The 20,454-nt window shown below is 40.8% G+C and overlaps 1 protein-coding gene across 1 annotated transcript in view; it reads left to right on the plus strand.

The window, feature by feature from the left end:
* Positions 1–18,758, plus strand: part of LOC126272937 (odorant receptor Or2-like) — a 33,510-nt gene extending 14,752 nt beyond the window's left edge. The window contains exons 2-6 of the mRNA XM_049976235.1: positions 419–1,302; positions 2,251–2,350; positions 2,475–2,579; positions 14,044–14,199; positions 18,545–18,758. Of these exons, the coding sequence (XP_049832192.1) occupies positions 434–1,302; positions 2,251–2,350; positions 2,475–2,579; positions 14,044–14,199; positions 18,545–18,601 (1,287 nt within the window). The 5' untranslated portion in view covers positions 419–433 and the 3' untranslated portion in view covers positions 18,602–18,758. The remainder of the gene's footprint in view (positions 1–418; positions 1,303–2,250; positions 2,351–2,474; positions 2,580–14,043; positions 14,200–18,544) is intronic.
* The last annotated feature ends 1,696 nt before the right edge of the window (positions 18,759–20,454 follow it).

The following is a 20,454-nucleotide window of genomic DNA, read 5'->3' on the forward strand; positions in this document are numbered from 1 at the left end:
GTTCTACGCGATGTGATACGCTTCAAAACGATCAGTGGCTTATTCTCATGGGATGTGTTTAGTTCATTGAGTCATAACGCAAGAGGTTGGAGGCGCACGCTCAGGAGATCGACGTTTTGCGGAATAATCTTCTGACAAGTTTTCATTCCCAATAATGATAGTTATCAAGGTAGCTTAGTTTCTGAGTTCTTAGTGTTTCCTCAGTTTACAGTTAAAATAAAGTCATATATTATCTGCACTGTCATTCCAAGTGAGGCTGTTAGACATTCTTGATGCCGTTCTGTCCAGAAATGTGTACACTATTACTTGCTCGTAGCGTAATTCATTTCGAGAGGAGTACGACATGTAACATTCGCAGCTTTCCCACCTGGTACAATTGAACAACAGTTCCTTAATTAATGACATTTCTCTTGCGCAGGACATCCTCTTTTATATGAAGAACATGTCCGTAGAACCAGACCAGAGGTTGACGTCCTTGCCTGGCCCACATTCTGTGCTCGACGTGAATATTGGTGTACTTAAAGTGGCTGGTCTATGGCCAACGCGTCCATATGGTCTATTCGCCATCTACACTGCTTGGATATACTTAACGCAGTGGGCTGTATTCGCACTGGACTCCATGTCGCTATATTACTACTGGGGTAACCTTAACATGATAACAGCTGTCTTCTGCAACCTTACGTCTATAACAGCTGGAATTATTAAAATGACTCATTTCTTCGTGTACAAGCCGAAGTACTACATGCTCGTTAACAAACTAGACGCACTGGTCGCTTCACAACAGCGGATTACCGATCCAAATCTAAATTCAAAGTCGATTTTGGTTCAAACAAGCAAACTGAATAAATACTCTACCTACATCATTGTGACATACGGAAATCTGGTTGGGGTGCCTTGGATTGTGCTGCCTTTCGTGATGGACACTGGAGAGACAGAAAGGACCCTTCCAGTGGTGGAGTGGTATGGCATACGGCAAGAGAAGTCACCCCTTTTCGAAATTGGCTACGTCCTGCAGTGCCTCACCATAATGTACTGGTTTTTCGCAAGCTGGGGTCTGGACCTCTTCTTCGGTGCACTAATGATTCACCTGGCCGGCCAGTTTAAGATTCTCAATAACCGCGTTGCCAATGTTGGGCGAAAAGAAAACGCTGCCCTTAATGGCTCATCTGCTGAGGAAAGTGAAAGGAAAATAATGGATTTCAACAGAGATGTAGTCTCTAGAAAAACTCCTGTTCAACAGCAAGAAGTCACATTGTACAGTGAACTCCGCAATTGCATCATCGATCACCAAGAGATGATAAGGTGAGTGTATTTTCACATGTATATCTTTTTCTTACACAAAAAAGTAGAAACGTTGCTTCCCCAAAGGCTATACAGAAATTTTTTTCGAATTAAATGGGCCTCATGAAGTGCAACAGAAATTACCACCAATTTAGAGGCTGAGGGTAACTCATCTGAAAACGTTCCCTTCACTAAATCTCTGCAATGGTGCCTAACGATCTGAATCTGTAGTTCTTAGTAGAAAATTCCTTTTGGTATGTGCGTTGAATGTTAACTGCATCATCTGTTCCTACAAAAGGCTTACTGCTCTAAAATTTGGAAAGACTGGAAGAGACCTGGAGTTCACTATAGGCCGGAAAATTCTTCGAGATCCAGAGAGACCACGTCTCGAGAAAAGCAAAGAGCCTAAGGCCATTACATCGCTTTCATACTTTCATGGAGCGGTCTGATCACATTCAAGGGTCCCGAAGAGTACAGAATTGATGACATCATATCACGAATACATTTTCAAAGTTTGAGAAAGCTGAAAAACTAGCCGTTATGACGTGAGCCGTAATTGACTACGTAATCATCTCTTGCTGTTCAGTCTGAATACGTTTACGAGATCTGCTGCTGGTGGTTCAACTTGGTATCGTTTACTGGGTCAGTGGTCCACTAATATCACACAGTAACTTACAGATTCCAAACAAAAATATAAAGTGCTTCAGGAAATATTTTAAAGATCTTTGCTGACTTTCAGGTGCATTTCACTGTAACAGTCTTGGTTTTCGTGTGCGATGATCTGCTTACGATACGGTGGGGCTAATTTTCTTTGCCAGAAGTAGCAGATCGGCGATCTGTTTTGCGATAGATTGGTATCTGAAGTTGTACACCAATTACAACCATAGACATAGGACAGCTAATTTTAATGAAAAGGTGTGCTTTGGTGTTCTTTTTACCAGAACCGAATTTTTTTCATTCGGTTTGCAGTTTCATGAACGATCTGGAGCAAACCGTCAACTTCGTTGTCCTCGTTCAGTTCTCGGCGGGAACGTTGGTCATTTGTGTGAATCTGTTCCAGGCTGCATTGGTAAGTAAATCATCCGATTATTATATTACAGAATCATTTCGTGACTGAGTATTCTAACCACTTGTACTATTATTATTAGGTGTTGCACAAATCTAACACTTACTCAACTTATGACTAATTTCAGAATGTCCAGGACTTTTCTTCGGTGCTCAAAGTTTGCATGTATATGTTTGAGCTCATACTACAGCTATTCATATACTGTTGGTGCGCTCACGACGTTATGGTGGAGGTACGTAAAACATCACAAATGCTATTTACCATACAACACAATGTATTGAAAAATGTCAAGACTTTTTTTATTCTTACAAGATGTCTCTCAACAAACGTAATATGTTTAATGAGAGACATGTTGATGTACAGCACAAGGCGTTGTATTGACTTTATCGAATCTTTCTTGTAATTTATGTCAATGTGGATCTTCTTCTGACACCTGATGCTTACTAAGAAAACAAACAATGATGCCAATATAAAAATTTAAAGTTTCTTACAATGCATTCCGTGCGTACCATTGGGTTCTTACTGGACAATAACCGATTTTAGAGTTGTGATTTCCAGTGTATTCAACATAATATTCTAAATATTGAGTTTGACAATCAACAGCATGATGATTCTAAGAAGGATTACAATTTGATATTGATTTCATTGTCAGTTTGGTTCACAGACAACAGGTGCCAAAAGTTTCACATAAACAAAAAATTTGCGTAGTACCTCAATACATTTTGTACGGCAACTAACACTGTATGTATAATAGTCTTTCACTAATACTTAAAGTTCTTCCTGCACCTTAATTACAGATAATATTATAGTTTAAAATATGTGTTTAGAATTGGAAATTCTAATATTATACAACTAGTTTTATGCAACGAGCCTACGTTTGTGGACTATGAGTATGTTGAGAGACTCCCTTCATTGCTAAGTGTGAAACCATATATCTCTACAGAAATAACATTTGTCAAAACTCTGTTATCTATTTTCCCCCGGCACAGAAATTCACTGTAACTTTCCGAAATCGCTATGGCATTTTGTAAACGCGTTAATCTATGCCTTAGGTTATTAAAATCAGGTAAGATTCAGTACCATAAGGTTTCGTATGTCTCTGTCAAAATGACTGTTTTGCATGTTACTTGCGCATAGGATCGACGCGGAGATGCTATTTTTTCATCGTGGTCGTCAATCGACCTTACCGTGTGATTCGTCAATAGCAATACGTTTCCAACCGTTTTAGCAGCTCTAATGCTATATGTTCATCGGTTTAGTCTTTCAGTTCTCTTAGCTAGTTTTCACTCGAGCTAATAACTTTGTCCAGATAAGGTCTGAACCTTACGATATTTTCCAAACTCTTCTACCAACGCTGACTGGGTCGAAATGACAGTCGCATCTTCCAAAGAAATACTTCCTCTTTGCAGGTTCTTGTTTAATAGAACCAGCGGGCAGTAACTATGTGACTGTGATTAATAAATCTGCTCACAATCTGAGGCATTGACGTAATTTTCTCAGGTCAACAGTTGCTGTCAACCATCACTAGCTCAACCAGCGATATTACCACGGGCAATTAATGTCAAGAGCACCGCTACCTAACTCACATCTCTAAGCTAACATTACGTCAGTGTCAAAAGTTACGAAAACTTTTTACTTTTGCAAACTCTAGACCACTTCAAGAACATGTAACTGCCTTTCAGAATTGAAGGTGAAGGTTATAACATCTCCAAAACCCCAAGTGACTTCATCGAAAACGGCCAGTCTCGAAGATAGACCACCTCATTCCTTCTCTACCTTTCTCAATTAATGATTGGACTTCTCTTCAGTAACTTGATCTGCAAAAGGTTTAACATGATGAGAATTTATGTTTTTTACTGAGCTGTTGTACTCTACCTCCTGGATGATGGTTAATTACCAAAATCGGTAATGACTAATGGGATAATAAACAGCTGACGGTTGAAATGCATTTTGTATCATTAGCACCAACGCGCTTGCAAACAAGAAATTAATCAACACATGTTATAAATCTCCATTAATAATATCTTCTGTTCAGTTTTTATACGTTCTCCAAAATACATTCGTGTCGACAATGCAGTACCAGGTTCAAATTCAAATGGTTCAAATGCCACTGAGCGCTATGGGACTTAACTTCTGAGGTCATCAGTCCCCTAGAACTTAGAACTACTTAAACCTAACTAACCTAAGGACGTAACACACATCCATGCCCGAGGCAGGATTCGAACCTGCTACCGTAGGTCTCGCGGTTTCTGACTGTAGTCCATAGAACCGCTCGGCCACCCCGGCCGGCGAACTCTGGTTGTTCACAAGTATAAGTGCGAGCCAGTGCTGTGAAGACTACATTCTTTTTTAATCATAACAAAAGCCGCTGTTCCTACGATGTCTTTCAGCTTGCCACAGCCGTCTGCTTTGCGCTTAAGGCGACCATCTATGAAAGAAGCTGTATCTACACTCCTGGAAATGGAAAAAAGAACACTTTGACACCGGTGTGTCAGACCCACCATACTTGCTCCGGACACTGCGAGAGGGCTGTACAAGCAATGATCACAAGCACGGCACAGCGGACACACCAGGAACCGCGGTGTTGGCCGTCGAATGGCGCTAGCTGCGCAGCATTTGTGCACCGCCCCCGTCACTGTCAGCCAGTTTGCCGTGGCATACGGAGCTCCATCGCAGTCTTTAACACTGGTAGCATGCCGCGACAGCGTGGACGTGAACCGTATGTGCACTTGACGGACTTTGAGTGAGGGCGTATAGTGGGCATGCGGGAGGCCGGGTGGACGTACCGCCGAATTGCTCAACACAGTACATCGATGTTGTCGCCAGTGGTCGGCGGAAGGTGGACGTGCCTGTCGACCTGGGACCGGACCGCAGCGACGCACGGATGCACGCCAAGACCGAAGGATCCTACGCAGTGCCTTAGGGGACCGCACCGCCACTTCCTAGCAAATTAGGGACACTGTTGCTCTTGGGGTACCGGCGAGGAACATTCGCAACCGTCTCCATGAAGCTGGGCTACGGTCCCGCACACCGTTAGGCCGTCTTCCGCTCACGCCCCAACATCGTGCAGCCCGCCTCCAGTGGTGTCGCGACAGCGTGAATGGAGGGACGAATGGAGAGGTGTCGTCTTCAGCGATGAGAGTCGCTTCTGCCTTGGTGCCAATGATGGTCGTATGCGTGTTTGGCGCCATGCAGGTGAGCGCCACAATCAGGACTGCATACGACCGAGGCACACAGGGCCAACGCCCGGCATCATGGTGTTGGGAGCGATCTCCTACACTGGCCGTACACCTCTGGTGATCATCGAGGGGACACTGAATAGTGCACGGTACATCCAAACCGTCATCGAACCCATCGTTCTACCATTCCTAAACCGGCAAGGGAACTTGCTGTTCCAACAGGACAATGCACGTCCGCATGTATCCCGTGCCACCCAACGTGCTCTAGAAGATGTAAGTCAACTACCCTGGCCAGCAAGGTCTCCGAATCTGTCCCCCATTGAGCATGTTTGGGACTGGATGAAGCGTCGTCTCACGCGGTCTGCACGTCCAGCACGAACGCTGGTCCAACTAAGGCGCCAGGTGGGAATGTCATGGCAAGCCGTTCCACAGGACTACATCCAGCATTTCTACGATCGTCTCCATGGGAGAATAGCAGCCTGCATTGCTGCGAAAGGTGGATATACACTGTACTAGTGCCGACATTGTGCATGCTGTGTTGCCTGTGTCTATGTGCCTGTGGTTCTGTCAGTGTGACCATGTGATGTATCTGACCCCAGGAATGTGTCAATAAAGTTTCCGCTTCCTGGGACAATGAATTCACGGTGTTCGTATTTCAATTTCCAGGAGTGTAGTTGCAAGTCTGCCGCTGTTGCTCCAGCTTCCTCGATCACGCACCAGACGGAAACAACAACGAACAATACACACAACTTCTAACATAAAACTATACATATCACAGATATACACATTTTATATAATGTTATGATACAGGTTAACTACGTTTCATGTAATATGGAAGTAAAAGGCATTGTATATCCCCAATTATTACAACAAACCGAGCATCGAAACGCGTCAGTGAAAGGAAGGTAGTGCAGTCTAAGGATATGCCGTATTCTATTATAAATATCAGCAGGTTTTCTGTGGTGATGTAATACCATAATTGATTACCATGTACACTATATGATCAATATTATCCGGACATCTACATGAAAATGACATACAAGTTCGTGGCGCAATCCATCGGTAATGTTGGAATTCAGTATGATGTTGGGCCGCCATTAGCCTTGATTACAGCTTACACTCTCACAGGCATACGCTCAATCAGGTGCTGGAAGATTTCTTGTTGAACGGAAGCCCATTCTTTACGATGTGCAGCACTGAGGAGAGGTATCGATTTCTGTCGGCGAAGCCCGGCACGACGTCAGCAAGCCAAAACAACCCAAAGGTGTAGTATAAGGTTCAGGTCGGACTCTGTGCAGGGCAGTTCATTACAGGGATGTTATTGTCGCGTATCTACTTCTCCACAGACCGCGGATTATGAACAGCTTCTCTATCGGGCTGAAAGATGCAATCGAATTCCCCGAATTGCTCTTCAACAGTGGGAAGGAAGAAGGTGCTTAAAACATCAATGTAGGCCTCTGCTGTGATAGTGCCACGCAAAACAACAAGGGGTGCAAGCACCCTCCATGAAAATCATGACCACATCATAACACCACCGCCTTCGAATTCTACTGTTAGCACTACACACGCTAGTAGGTGAATTCCACAGGGCATTCGCCATACCCATACCCTCCAATTGGATCGCCGCATTGTGTACCGTGATTCTCCACTCCAAATAGCGATCCTCCGAAGTTCAATCGTCCAATTTTTACGCTCCTTACACCAAGCAAGGCGTCGTTTGGCATTTATCGGTATGATGGGTGGCGTAAGAGCAGCCGCTCTACCATGAAATCCAAGTTTTCTCACCTCCCGCCTAACTTCCATAGTACTTGAAGTGGATCCTGATGCAGTTTGGAATTCCTGTGTGATTATCTGGATAGGTGTCTGCTTATTACACATTTCGATCCTCTTCAACTGTCGGCGGTCTCTGTCAGTCAACAGACTGTATGTCCCTTCACGTTTCCACTTCACTATCACATCGGAAATAGTGGACCTAGGGATGTTTACGAGTGTGGAAATCTCGCGTACTGACGTATGACACAATCGACACCCAGTCACCTGACCACGTTCAAAGTCCATGAGTTCCGCAGAGCGCCTCATTCTGCTCTCTCACGGTGTCTGATGAATACTTAGGTCGCTGGTATGGAGTGCTGGGCAGTAGGTGGGAGCACAATGCACCTAATATCAAAACGGTTTACTTTTGGGTTGTCCGGATACTTTTGATGACATAGTGCTCATGTGCCTGCAATTCTTACTGGTGAAAGCACAGATTAACAGCCATTAATACAGCAACTTCAATTCGTTGACGCGCAACAAACAACAAAATGGCACGCATTGTACTACGCTTTTAAACGCATTTGCATAATGTAGGTAACAGTGAGGCCAGCTACACTCTGTATATAGTGAAACATTAGGTATCAAGTTTCGCATTCAGTGATAAGTGCGCCAACGGTGGCGCACAAATGGCACCGCTAGACTGAAGAGTGGCTGAAGAGAGTCCCGTTTCTTCCTACAATATCACGACGGACGTTTTATCGTGGAATAGGGGAGAGAGTACTAGAGGCATGATACGCGAATGGGGTGGCAATTATTAGTACAAAGTAGTTTTTCGATGCGACGGGATCTTCTCATGAAATTTCAATCAAAAGTTTTCTCCTCCGATTGCGAAAATATTCTGTTGACACTCACCTACATCGGAAGATATAATCAACACGATAAAATAAGGGAAATCAGGGCTCGAGCAGAATAATGTAAGTGCTCGTTTTCCTAGCACGCCTTTCGACAGTGGAACGGTAGAGAGACAGCTTAAAGTTTGTTCATTGAACCCTCTGCCAGGCATTTTATTGTGAATAGCAGAGTAATCACGTAGATGTAGATGTATATGACGTCTCTACAGGGGTATGGTCCCAGAATGAAAGTCGTCTTCCCACGGCCCCAGTGCAAGGTGTGATGGTTTAGGATGCCGTTTGGTGCAGAGCCGGTCACCTCTGGATCGCAGAGCCGATAGTTTAGGCAAGAACCGTTGTAACTGTGACGTGTTGAACAACTACGTGATATTTCATTTCAACAAGAAAACTAAAGACCGCAAGTAACACGAGCTGCTCTAACGAGCCCTTTCCAGCGTGTTCTGCATCTCTAGCAGCAGCTCAAATTATGTGGTTAATGGCTGACGAGCGACTAACACACATCCTGACAGTCACTGCCATTCATGATATTCATATAATCGAAGCAGCATAGAATAACTAAACGTTCACTTCAACACAACGGGTAACCGGCATAGGGATGTTGCGTTCACCATAGAAGTAATAATTTCCAAGCCAAGTACACCTATATCTCTTGTAAATTTTCTCACGTATTGTTTCTACTGTATAATGAAAAGACACAAGCTAATTTGCTGAATTTTCTATCTTTGTTGATGTTGCTTCTCTAATTGCATGGATTTAATTCGTTTACTACCCTAAAATTGCATTCAATAATAGGCAACTGCCATGAAACTCTTCCTAAATTTAGTACTTAACGATATGTTAAGATACCACTTTTCAAAATGCATGTGAAATATTTAGTACGTAAAACTGTCCTTTTATCTTCACCTCTCGTTAGTGTAAATTCTAACAATATTAGGATATCATAAATCAAAGTAGACATAAATTACTGTTGTATGGAGAAAACATTCATTTCACGAGCGTCTATGTGCACATGAAGACACCAAATTCATCAAGCCGTACCCGTTTCTTCTTTGGTTTTCCAGAGGCTTTATCAGTGGCCTAGAATGCATACACCTTTAGGGATGTATAATTTTCTTTCACGCATAAATTCTGTACTTCGAGTTTATAAAGAGTTACTACAGTTTTTATAAAATTACACTCATCCATATTTTAAATTGAAATGTGTGTAGGTGCTGCTCTACATGTGTGCTTGCAATCCTGTTTTGAAATCTGTTCTTCTGCTTCCAGTCTTTGTAGTAACTGTTCATGTACTTCTGGCCACTGGTGGCCCCTATCAAGAAATAAGGACAAAAGGCGTGGGACGCGCTAAATTTGATATAATGAGTTACACATGCGCAGGCCCAAAGTGAAAATTATCAGCGTAATATTACACGTAACAGAGATATCCATTCTGAATACCAGTGCATGCAGTTCATCCCTGATTAATAGTTACGCTTAGTTGTACAACAAAATCGCCAAAATGTAAAAGGTGCGCGACAGGACATGTGAGATTTTCTTCCCGATCGGATCCGGAACTTATGTTCCATCCAAAGTGACACTTACGCAATATTTTGAGAAAACTGATTACATCTTACTAAACGTAAAATTATAAATCATTCGGATATAACATTATTACCTGTCTTGGTTGGCGGAATGATGACATCTTTCCGCTGCTTACTTCCGGAATTAGTATCTCATTTTAATGTCGATGAAACATGGGAGCCATTGTATGAAGCAGCAATAGTACGTCTATTTTAAGCATCGGAGGATGTTTTGTTATTTATTGGTAATTTAGTCCTACTTTCATGCGCCTCATTGTTGTTAAAAACGAATATTTAAACTTACACAATCATCATTCCTTTTATGTTGCATCCAATTCTTTCTTAATTGAAACATAGTGTATACAATATGTGTTATTAGGAAAATACAAAAATGTAAATGATGTCACCGGTACAATATAAATGTTCAAGTTCTGTCATATAGGGAAAACATATCAATAATAGTATTGAATATCAAAAGCTCTGTTTTTATGTATTACAACACGCAGCCCAATGTATTGACCGAAATATTGTCTTGTTTATTTGAGTCATCAGTCCACGGACTGGTCTGATGCGGCCCAACATGAAATCTTTATCTACATCTACATGAATACTCTATAAATCACACTTTAAGTGTGTGGCAGAGATCTCATCGAACCACCTATAATTCTCTATTATTCCTTTCTCGAACAGGGCGCGGAAAAAACGAACACCTATGTCTTACCGTGCGAGCTCTGATTTCCCTTACTTTATTATGATGATCGTTTCTCCCTCTGTAGGTCGGCGTCAACAAAATATTTTTGCATTCGCAGGAGAAAGATGGTAATCGGAATTTCGTTAGAATATTCCGCCACAACGAAAAATGACTTTGTTTTAACGGTGTCGACCATAGATTCTGTCTCATGTCCGTGGCACTCTCAGCCCTATTTCACGATAGTACAAACGTGCTGCCTATCAAACTTTCTCGATATACTCCGTTAATCCTATCTGGTGAGGGTTCCAAACTGCACAGCAGTACCCCAAAAGAGGACAGAGAAGCGTAGTGTAGGCCGTCTCTTTTGTATCTCTGTTACATTTCCTATGGTAGATCTGTTCCACTTCCTAGGTGTTGTGTCAATGAAACGCAGATTTGTTTTCCCTCCCACACAACATTTTCTGTGTGTTCTTTGAATTAGATTGTTCATAATTTAAATTTCCACAAATTTAGTTAATTTACGGTCTTTAGATTGGACTGATTGATAATGCAACGGAAGTTTAACGGATTTATTTCAGCACTTATGTGGATAACTTCACACTTTTCATTATTTAGGGTCAAAAGCCTATTTTTTCACTATTCAGATATCTTTTCTAAGCCGTTCCGCAATTTATTTTGATCTTCTGATGAGTTTACCAGACGATAAAAGACAGCATAATCTGCAAACAACCGAAGACGGCTGCTCAGATTGTTTCCCAAATCGTTTTATAGATAAGAGACAGCGGAAGGGCTGTAACACTGCCTTGGGCAACGCCAAATATCACTTATAATTTACTCGAACATTTTCCTTAAGATGATATGGACTGCGACCTGACCTCTCTGACAGGAAATTACGAAGCCAGACACATAACTAAGACGATATTCCACAAGCACGCATTCCATTAATATACTGTTTCACTACAACGCACTCGTTTATTACAGTCTCAAAGCCTTATGGAAATCTACAAGCACGCAATCAATTTGAAATCAGTTGTCAATACCACTCAATACTTCGTGCTTGCAGAGAGCTAGTTGCGTGTTGAATGTGTCCCAATAGTCCGTTCTGGTCGAGGTAATTCATAATGTTCGAACACAATATATGTTCCAAAAACCTGCTGCCTATCGACGTTAATGATATGGGCATGAAACCTTCTCCCGTGCCAAACTGTTCACCCTACGTCCTGAGTCACTTGTCGATGTATGCCAGTCTCTGTCTTCCTGTTAGGTCGTTACCGTCTACAGCCCCGTGTAGGACATTGTAAGTTATTCCCTGATATCGTAACACACCCCCTACAGTGCTATACCTACCTGCTTCGTTTCCCTTTTCACTGTTTTTCATGATCCCATTCACGGCCGATTATGTGGAAATCCTTCTCATTCCTTATCTTATCATTCAGTCAGATCTTCCATATTTTTCTTTAACACCACCTCTAAGACTCTTGGATTCTCTTCTGTTCCGGTTTTCCCACACTCTATTGATACACTACCATACAATGCTGTTTTAGAGATGTAGAAGTTCACAAATTTCTTCGGCGTATTGATGTCTACGCTAGATAGCAACAGACTTCTTTTGGACAGGAATGCCCCTTTGTCTGCGCTAATCTGTTTGTCATGTCATCCTTGTCTCGTCCAACATGTTTTACTTTGCTTCCACGGAAGCAGAATTCCGTAACTTCGTCTACTTCGTAATTACAGATTTTGATGTTAATATACCCACCAGTCTCATGTCTTCTACTTTTCTTTTCTCAAACTTCCATTTTTCTCCATCCATACTCTGTACTCATTAGACTCTTCATTCCATTCAACAGATTCTGTAATTGTTCTTCACCCTCAGTAGGAGTAGCAATGTCATCAATGTCTCTTGTCATTGATTTCTTTTCATCCTGATTCTTTGTCCCACTCTTGAACCTTTCATTTATATCGTCACTGAATTTCCTACGTATAGATTGAACAGCTGGCGCGAAAGACTACATTTCTCTTTTACATTCTTTTATTCCGATCTCTTCGTTCTAAGTCCTCTAGTTTTAATGCTCCCTCTTGCTTCTTGTACATATTGTATATTAGCCGTCTCTCTCTATAGCCGCTTCCATTTTTTTTTTTTTTTAGAATTTCGATCATAATGCTCCATTTCAACCTCTCGAACGCTCTTCCCAGACTGAGAAATCCTATGAACACATCTTTACTTTTCTTCAGTCCTGATCCCATTACCCAGAGCAATGTCAATACTGCCCCTCTGGTATTTTTACTTTTCTTAAATGCAAACTGATCGGTATCTGACATGTCCTCAATTTTCTTTCCCATTCAGCTAGATACAATTCTTGTCATACACTTCGATGCACGAGCAGTTAGGTCGATTTTTCTGTAATTTTCGCAGTTATTTAACTTTGCTACTTCGGAGTTTTGCGGATAACATTTTTCCGAAAGTCTGATGGACCGTCACCTGCCTCAAAGATTCTACTCTCATGCTTTAACAGCCCCTAAGATTTTAGGAATTGTGATGGAAAATTTCCTACGTTTTGTGTCGTTTTTCATCCCAAGTCTTCCTAAACTGTTTTAAATTCTGCGCTAGTACTAGATCCCCGGTCTCTCTCATATCGACTTCAGTTTCTCCTTCAATCACGTCATCAGACAGTTCGTCTCCGTATAGAGGCCTTCGAAGCATTCTTTCCTATTATTCGCTCTCTCTTCTGCGCTTGGTAGTGGAATCCCATTAAAGACTTATTGTAGCAACCGTTGCTTTAGAATTCGGTGAAGGTTGTTATGACTTTACTGTACGCTGAGTCAGTTCATCCGGTATTCATTTCTTTTTCTATTCAATCACATTTTTCCCGCAGCCATCCCACCTAAACTTCCTTGTACTTTTTGACTTATTTCATTCCTAAGAGATTTCCCTTAGATCATCCCAATATTTTCAACACTTTCTGCGCGATACTACCCTATTTAATTTCAATTTTGAGTCGCCTTTTTTGACAATTTTTTACTATAATCTACCGTCCAAATGAGAGTTGTAAGTTACGTTATCAGTATATTCCAACGCATTTCAGTCAAAGCTATCATCGGTAGTCAGAACTAAAAGATATTTTTACGTAGAATTGCATCACTAGTCTGAGTACGTAAATGAACCATCCATAAAGAGCTACCACTGGCCTGTTTAAAGCATATATAGGGAAATAATGCAGAACTCCTGTCTTGTTCTAACAATCTGCGATGTATTAGCGAAACCCATTCATTCGAGTACATTACTAAATGAAATGAGTTCTGTCTTCTAACGGTGTTCATTTATCTCTAAAGCCATTACCAAAAATTTCGATATCTTGCAACAAGTAAATGAATCTCACATCTTCAAATCCCTCTGAGTAAATCAGTATTACAAAAGGTTTTTCTGAGTTCTATATATCCTAGGCAGGAATTACCATTTCAGTAACTGAAGTCGTTTGTAATCAACATTTATTAGTATTACCATATCATGAAATTTGACCCCATTTGAATGTTTTTCTCATTTCTGATCTCCAATAACGAGGCTTCTGTTTTGGAAATCATTGAAGTGTACACTACATTTCAGAGCGAGCGCTTGTCCACATCAGCGTACTTCAGCGAATGGACGGGCGCATCACGACGTTTCAATACAGCACTGCACATCCTCATGGCCCGTGCTCAGAAGCCGCTTACCGTCTCCGCGGGCCGTATATACACCATCAATAGATCAACATTCGTGTCGGTAAGCTGCAGAGTAAGCTGTCGTACTAATACAGTTCAGTACGTAACATTTTCTTCAGTAGTGTGTAAACTGTGAATTGTCTGCTTTGATTTGACCAGAGAGACGCATTCAGAATATTTACAAATTAGCCTGTACTGCGGTGAAGTAATTTAACAAAAATGCCATTGATTGAAGAAATTGTGGTGCACGTCTGTGAAAAGCAAACACAGGAAAGACGGTGGCATGAAATACCTCATCAGCATTTTTGCCCCGTTGTCCGAGAATCGAAATCCTTCCATCATGTATCACGGAGCGACTGATTGCATACTCCTAACGATTATCTGCAAATCATATTTGTGTGTAAAACTATACCTTCATTCTCAAATATCTATTGTTTTCCATATTCAAAAATAGTTTTGTTAACAGTGAGCCTGATCCAATCACTATAACGTAGTCTATTTAACCTTTGTCAACAAACATGACGGATCTGTGGAACAAAACACGCTACAGTCTCCTTTCTTGAAGTGAATACACGAAACAGTTCCTAAACTGTCGAGTCTCCCTAAAATGCTGATACAAGAATAAATCTGTTGCTATTATCCCCTCCTTTTTCCATGACAACTCGTCTCTTCTTCTGCTCTTGTGACTGACAACATTAGAAAAAATATTCTCCTTCGTACAACAGATTGGCACTATAAAAGAGTGTTCATACTCCGGTGAAGAGAAACTGCATTCATTGAAACTTCTGAGGCTGGCAATCCTGCAGACGATCTCTGCGTCCTACACCCTAATAACAGACGAAACCGATGTGCATTATATTCTTTTATATTTATTTGTTCTATTACGACATCTGCATCTACATCAGCAATTCACAAGTGCCTAGCTGAGAGTTCATCGAACCATCTTTAAGCAACTTCTCTATCGTTCCACTCTAGATCAGAGCGCTGGGAAAAGGAACACTTAAATCTTTCCATGTGAGGTCTGATTTCTCTTATTTTACTATGGTGACCCCGCACAGAGAGAATAGAGAATGGACACACGTTTAGCGTAGTGTAGTGTAATGTAAGCTGTCTCTTTAGGAGACCTGTTGCATTTTATAAGTGTCCTGTCAGTAAATCGCAGACTTTGATTTGCTTTCCCCACAACATTATCTATGTGATTAATCCAGTTTAAGCTAGTCGTAATTGTAATCGCTAAATATTTAGGTGAATTTACAGCCTTAAGATTCGTGTAATTTACTGTGTAACGTAAACTTAGCGGATTCTTTTTAGTGCTCATGCCGGTAACATGGAACTTTTCATGATTTTAAGTCAATTTTCGCATTTTGCGCCACACACGTTTCTTGTCTGAATCTTTTTGAAACATTGTTTGATCATGTGATGACTTTACTTGACGGTAAATGACAGCGTCATCTGCAACCTAGGCGGCCACTGTGGCCCAGCGGTTCTAGGCGCTTCATTCCGGAACCATGCAACTCTTATGGTCGCAGGTTCGAATCCAACCTCGGGCATGGATAATGTGTGCTATCCGTACGTTATTTGGTTTAAGTAGTTGTAAATCTAGGGGACTGATGACTTCAGATGTTAAGGCTCATAGTGCTCAGAGCCATTTGAACCAATTGTAAATAACGTTTATTTGAAGTTTTGGAGCGACTTGAATCACGGTACTGCCATGTTTGTCCTCTCAGTAGAGGGCAGTCGACAATTTGGACTGTAATTCGACACTGTCAAGTGAAAGCACGTGATTAATTTTGGAAAATTCTTTACACAGACGATCTGGGGAACACAATACCACAAGGTATCATTAGGAAATCAACTCTTAAAATAATTTAATTGAATAATTGTGGTTAAAATAATTTTTTTCATTTAACATATGGCGCAGACCTCAGTATTATCACCAGTAAATCAACTATTCAAGATTAAGGGTTTCGGTTAACTTAAAAATTGTCCTTTTGGCATTCGGTCCAGACATCAATAGATATTGAAAATCTTTAGTTCTTGGAGCACGTTGACACATCTACCTTGGGTGCAAAGAGCAAACAACCATATTTTGTTCCAACAACATCAATGAGTGATATTGTATCGTCGAATTTTTTCTTAACGTTTTTTCGGCGAATAGGACGGTTCTTTGTATTTATTTCGATGGAAGGACTGGCTTGATATTAGAGTAACTACCACAGTTGTTGGTATTGATTCTTTAGCACATCTGTGTAGCAGTACGTCATATTTCTGACGCATTGTTTGACGTTTCATAGTGGTAATACTTTGAAAAACAGTTGTTGTGCTCAGCTTCATGAACTAGTTTTCTATTTTATGTGAAACTTCACCATCGACAATGGTGGAAACTAATATACTATTTTTACTGTGATTATGGCGTGGTACATTTTCATTCACGGATTTCTCTTACCTTTGTCTCTTAATCTCAATACACGTGTTTGCGACTTTCGTGCTGATACAGCTATTAGAAGCAGCTTCCTGATGACACTTTTGAGCCTCTTATTTTGTGCAGCGGCAAGGAAAGTCATAGTAACCACCGTATCAAAGACTAAATGAGTAAAAGAAAACTTTTTATAGAGAGGTGGATCGCGTGAGAGGACGTATTTTATGTATTAGTCGGCATACTGTAAATGCAGAATATGTTTTTATTATAGAATTAACAGATTCAAGTAGTTGACAGAGTTGTATGTATGAAACTAACTTTTAGTGTCTCTCGCTATAGCTCTGTGCGGGAACCTGTAGCCTTAAACATTCAAAATATACACTTCTTGAACAAGGAATACACGAGTATTTAACCCCGTGGAAGAAACATTTTCATTTATTACCGTACTTATGTGGTAACTTTGAACAGATACTGGAGCTCAACCTCTGTCAACAACTACGCACCATGCTCATCTTAAGATTAACAGAGCCGATTTCAGCTTTCAGACACAAATTACAATATTCCAAAAGAAAAACATTATAAGTATGATATTTAAGATTATATTCCTTGGTTATCATCGAATGTAGCTGATTTGCCTTGAAATGAAAAAACCTGTTACTGAAATGTAATAAGCAGTATTTCGAAACATATTTTCAAGCAGGTTATTTATGAAATTTGAGTGGAATGCTCACAGATTAAGAGCCAAAATTCCTGCCCAAAAAATGAATTTTTGGGGAATAAGATCAAGTTTTCTTTTTTCTTTGGTAGTATGTTGAGAAAATTGAAGCAATGAAAACTCATTAGCTCTGTTTATCAGTAAAGAAGAGTAACTGGTGCTCAGTGCTAAAGTTCTGGTAGCATGAAATCCTGCAAAAGTTGTTGACTTTTCGGCAGGCGTTGCAGAAAACAGTAAATAACGTGCATGAGTTAACGTGGCATACAAAAAGTAACCGTTTTGATTACTGAACTACAAAGGTTCCTTGTGAACAAGCTCACCTGTGTCACTTACTGTATTAATAGTAAATTTGTTTGCAAATTTTAAAAAAATTGTTCATTCCATTTTCGTATTTTGGAGACGTATGGCTTTATGGCTCTTTCTCTTTCTCTCTCTTCCTATCCTGTCTTGTAATTTGGGTGTGAAAGCTGAAACTCGGCTCTGTTAATTTTAAGATGAATCTGGTGTGTAGTTGTGGACCGAGGTTGAGCTCTCGTATCTGTTCAAAGATACCACATAAGTATCGTAATAAATAAAATGTCTACAGTTTTCTCCAATGGAAATGAAGTTGTCACTTGATGCCCTACTTCCTGTCCCTTCTTTAATCCTTTCCACATATTTCTCTGGCAACCTATTCTCTGGAGACACTCCTCATTTCCTATCTTACCAATACTACTAATTTTCATCGTCGTTCCATATCTAAGACACTTCGATTCTATTATTTTCTGGTTCTCTTACAGACCATGATTCACTTCCATACCATGTTGTCCTGAAATGTACTTTTTCGGAAATTCCTTCCTCGAATTAAAGCTAGCGTTTGACATGGCTGACTTGTTTTTGAGTGGAATTCCCTGTTTCCCACTGGTAGTGTACTATTTATGTCCTACTTGCTTCTTCCATCATACGCTATTTTACTTTCCACGTAAGAGAATTCCTTCGCTTTGTCTGCTTCGTGATCCCCAAATTCAGAATATCGTAGTCATGCCCAACTTAATATGTACTCACTGTAATTGTAACAGATCAAAAACCTCGCAGAATATTGTGGATGATCACGTTATCAGGACGACGATGAAAAAATTCAAGAAAATCTATCCAGCATCATTCCTGAGTTATCTACTGACAGTGTGCTAGTAGTCAGGTTACAATATGAGGTACATAAAAATCACTCAGTTATATAATTGCTGTTTCAGTCAGTGCAGCTGTGACTAATAGTTTGTAACGTGTTTGTTTCAGCTGATCAACGCTTCATATTCCTACTACGCTATTCTGCGCCAGATGAGCGATCGCTGATGACTTAGCAGTTTCGTGAAAAACTGTGCTGACATCTGGACGTGAATAAAGGTGACGTGATTGTGGGGGTCCGAAACACACAGCTGAAATAAGAAGCCAATTTGGAATTTTTTGTAGTCATAGTACATATCTAATATACTAAGTCACTTGCTACTGAAGTCAGATTAAATGACTGTGCAGAGAACGAGTAATTCATTAATCACACTTTGCGGTTTGACTAACAATTTCACCTCTCACATTTCTTCCTGAACTATTTAGACACTCCAAGACTGATCACCTGAACATGTTTCGCATTGCACTCGAAGGACTCATCTAGTACTTCTCGAAAAAGACAACCAACTTATACTACAAATGTATAAGACCCAAACATTTCAGCGATTATTCGTGAATGAATAGACGAATCTGAATCTAGTACTGCTTCTGAGGGCGAAATTCATTCAGCATATAGAAGAGTTATGTAGGACAGATGAGAATCAAGAAAGAAGAGACGAACCTTGAGGTGTACATCAAGTAAGCTTACCAAGGGCAGCCAGGCCCGCTAATACATCTCAAACTGCAAATTCAAGTAATGTATTAATTATGCCCAAGGCTGCAAAGACATTTTATATATAAAGCACAAGCCAGCCTGAAAATTCTAATAATCTAGCAAGTCCAGTCCACCTTGCAATTTTTTTATTGGATACGATGGAACGCAACAGAGCAAAACACCACCTCCTTTTAGCAGGAAGCTTAATAAAAATACAATGAAAGTTTCTCCACGTCCTGTTACTTCGTCACAAATAATACTGTGCATGAAATAGTTCCTTGCACAAATGTGGAGGGAGGACGCTCAACAGCTGTAAAACGTCTAACTTGGCGTAAGGTTAGATATGAGGATATCAGGGCATTTTTTGGAATTCTACAATTAGTAGGTAGTTATGAAAGCTTTCATGTTCCTATAATAGAATCCAGATTACAGGACAAGTTCTCAAAAAAACCGTTTTGAAGAAATCGTGGGGCTACCAACGTAGTCTAACACAGATCTACAAAGAAGTAAATGAAATGTACATCTTTTCCGGTCTTATATCCGTAGTACGTATATTAAAATTTGCATGTTTCCGTTTAGGAGATCTAAGCTTGCATTTTTGTAGCATAAATACAGTCAGTTCATAGCGCAGTTTTCATTTCTTCTGAACAGCCAGTTACACAGCTGATTCAGTCATCAGCGACCATTGGTGACACATCCGAAGGGTACGAAGTTGCATATCTAGGATACTGTCTGCTTTTATGGTTTTCTTCTTCAGTTAGTCTTGCTAGTAAAACTAGGATTTGTGAATACTGTGTACGGACAAAGAAGGTGCTGGCCGCCGTTCACGAAGAGCTGCAAGCGCTTTTGGCTGTGGCCAGTCAGTTTAAGGCTGCCACCTCGAGGTACAGCAGTGGCGGAGAGTCCAGTGCATGGCATGGGAAACATCAGGGGTGTCAGGTGGCCTCACGCAGAGGTGCAGGCAGTCCTTGCAATTTGTAGCATTGTTCCGAGAGTTGATCGGTGAACTTTTGTTTGGTGCCGAGTGGAGGTTCTCAACCAAAGGGTTCGTCGAATCTTTGACGGTCTTGGCTACAGATTTTTAGACCTGCGATATCGGTTAGGTGAGAGGTGCACTGCAGAAATGTAGCAGCTACTAGTGTAGCAGAGTAGTTATAAGATGCACATGGACGGTATTTAGGCTAAATGGTAGTCTGAGGCCCTCTAATGAATACTCGCAGCCCGATACACAGCAAGGGAAGCCCAACCGCGTTCACAGTAAAGACACTTCGACTGTCAAGAGTTTATCAAAAAGTTGTCGAAGTATTCGTAACAGAATTAACGAATT

The sequence above is a fragment of the Schistocerca gregaria genome, chromosome 5 (assembly GCF_023897955.1).
Source record: "Schistocerca gregaria isolate iqSchGreg1 chromosome 5, iqSchGreg1.2, whole genome shotgun sequence".
NCBI lineage: Eukaryota > Metazoa > Arthropoda > Insecta > Orthoptera > Acrididae > Schistocerca > Schistocerca gregaria.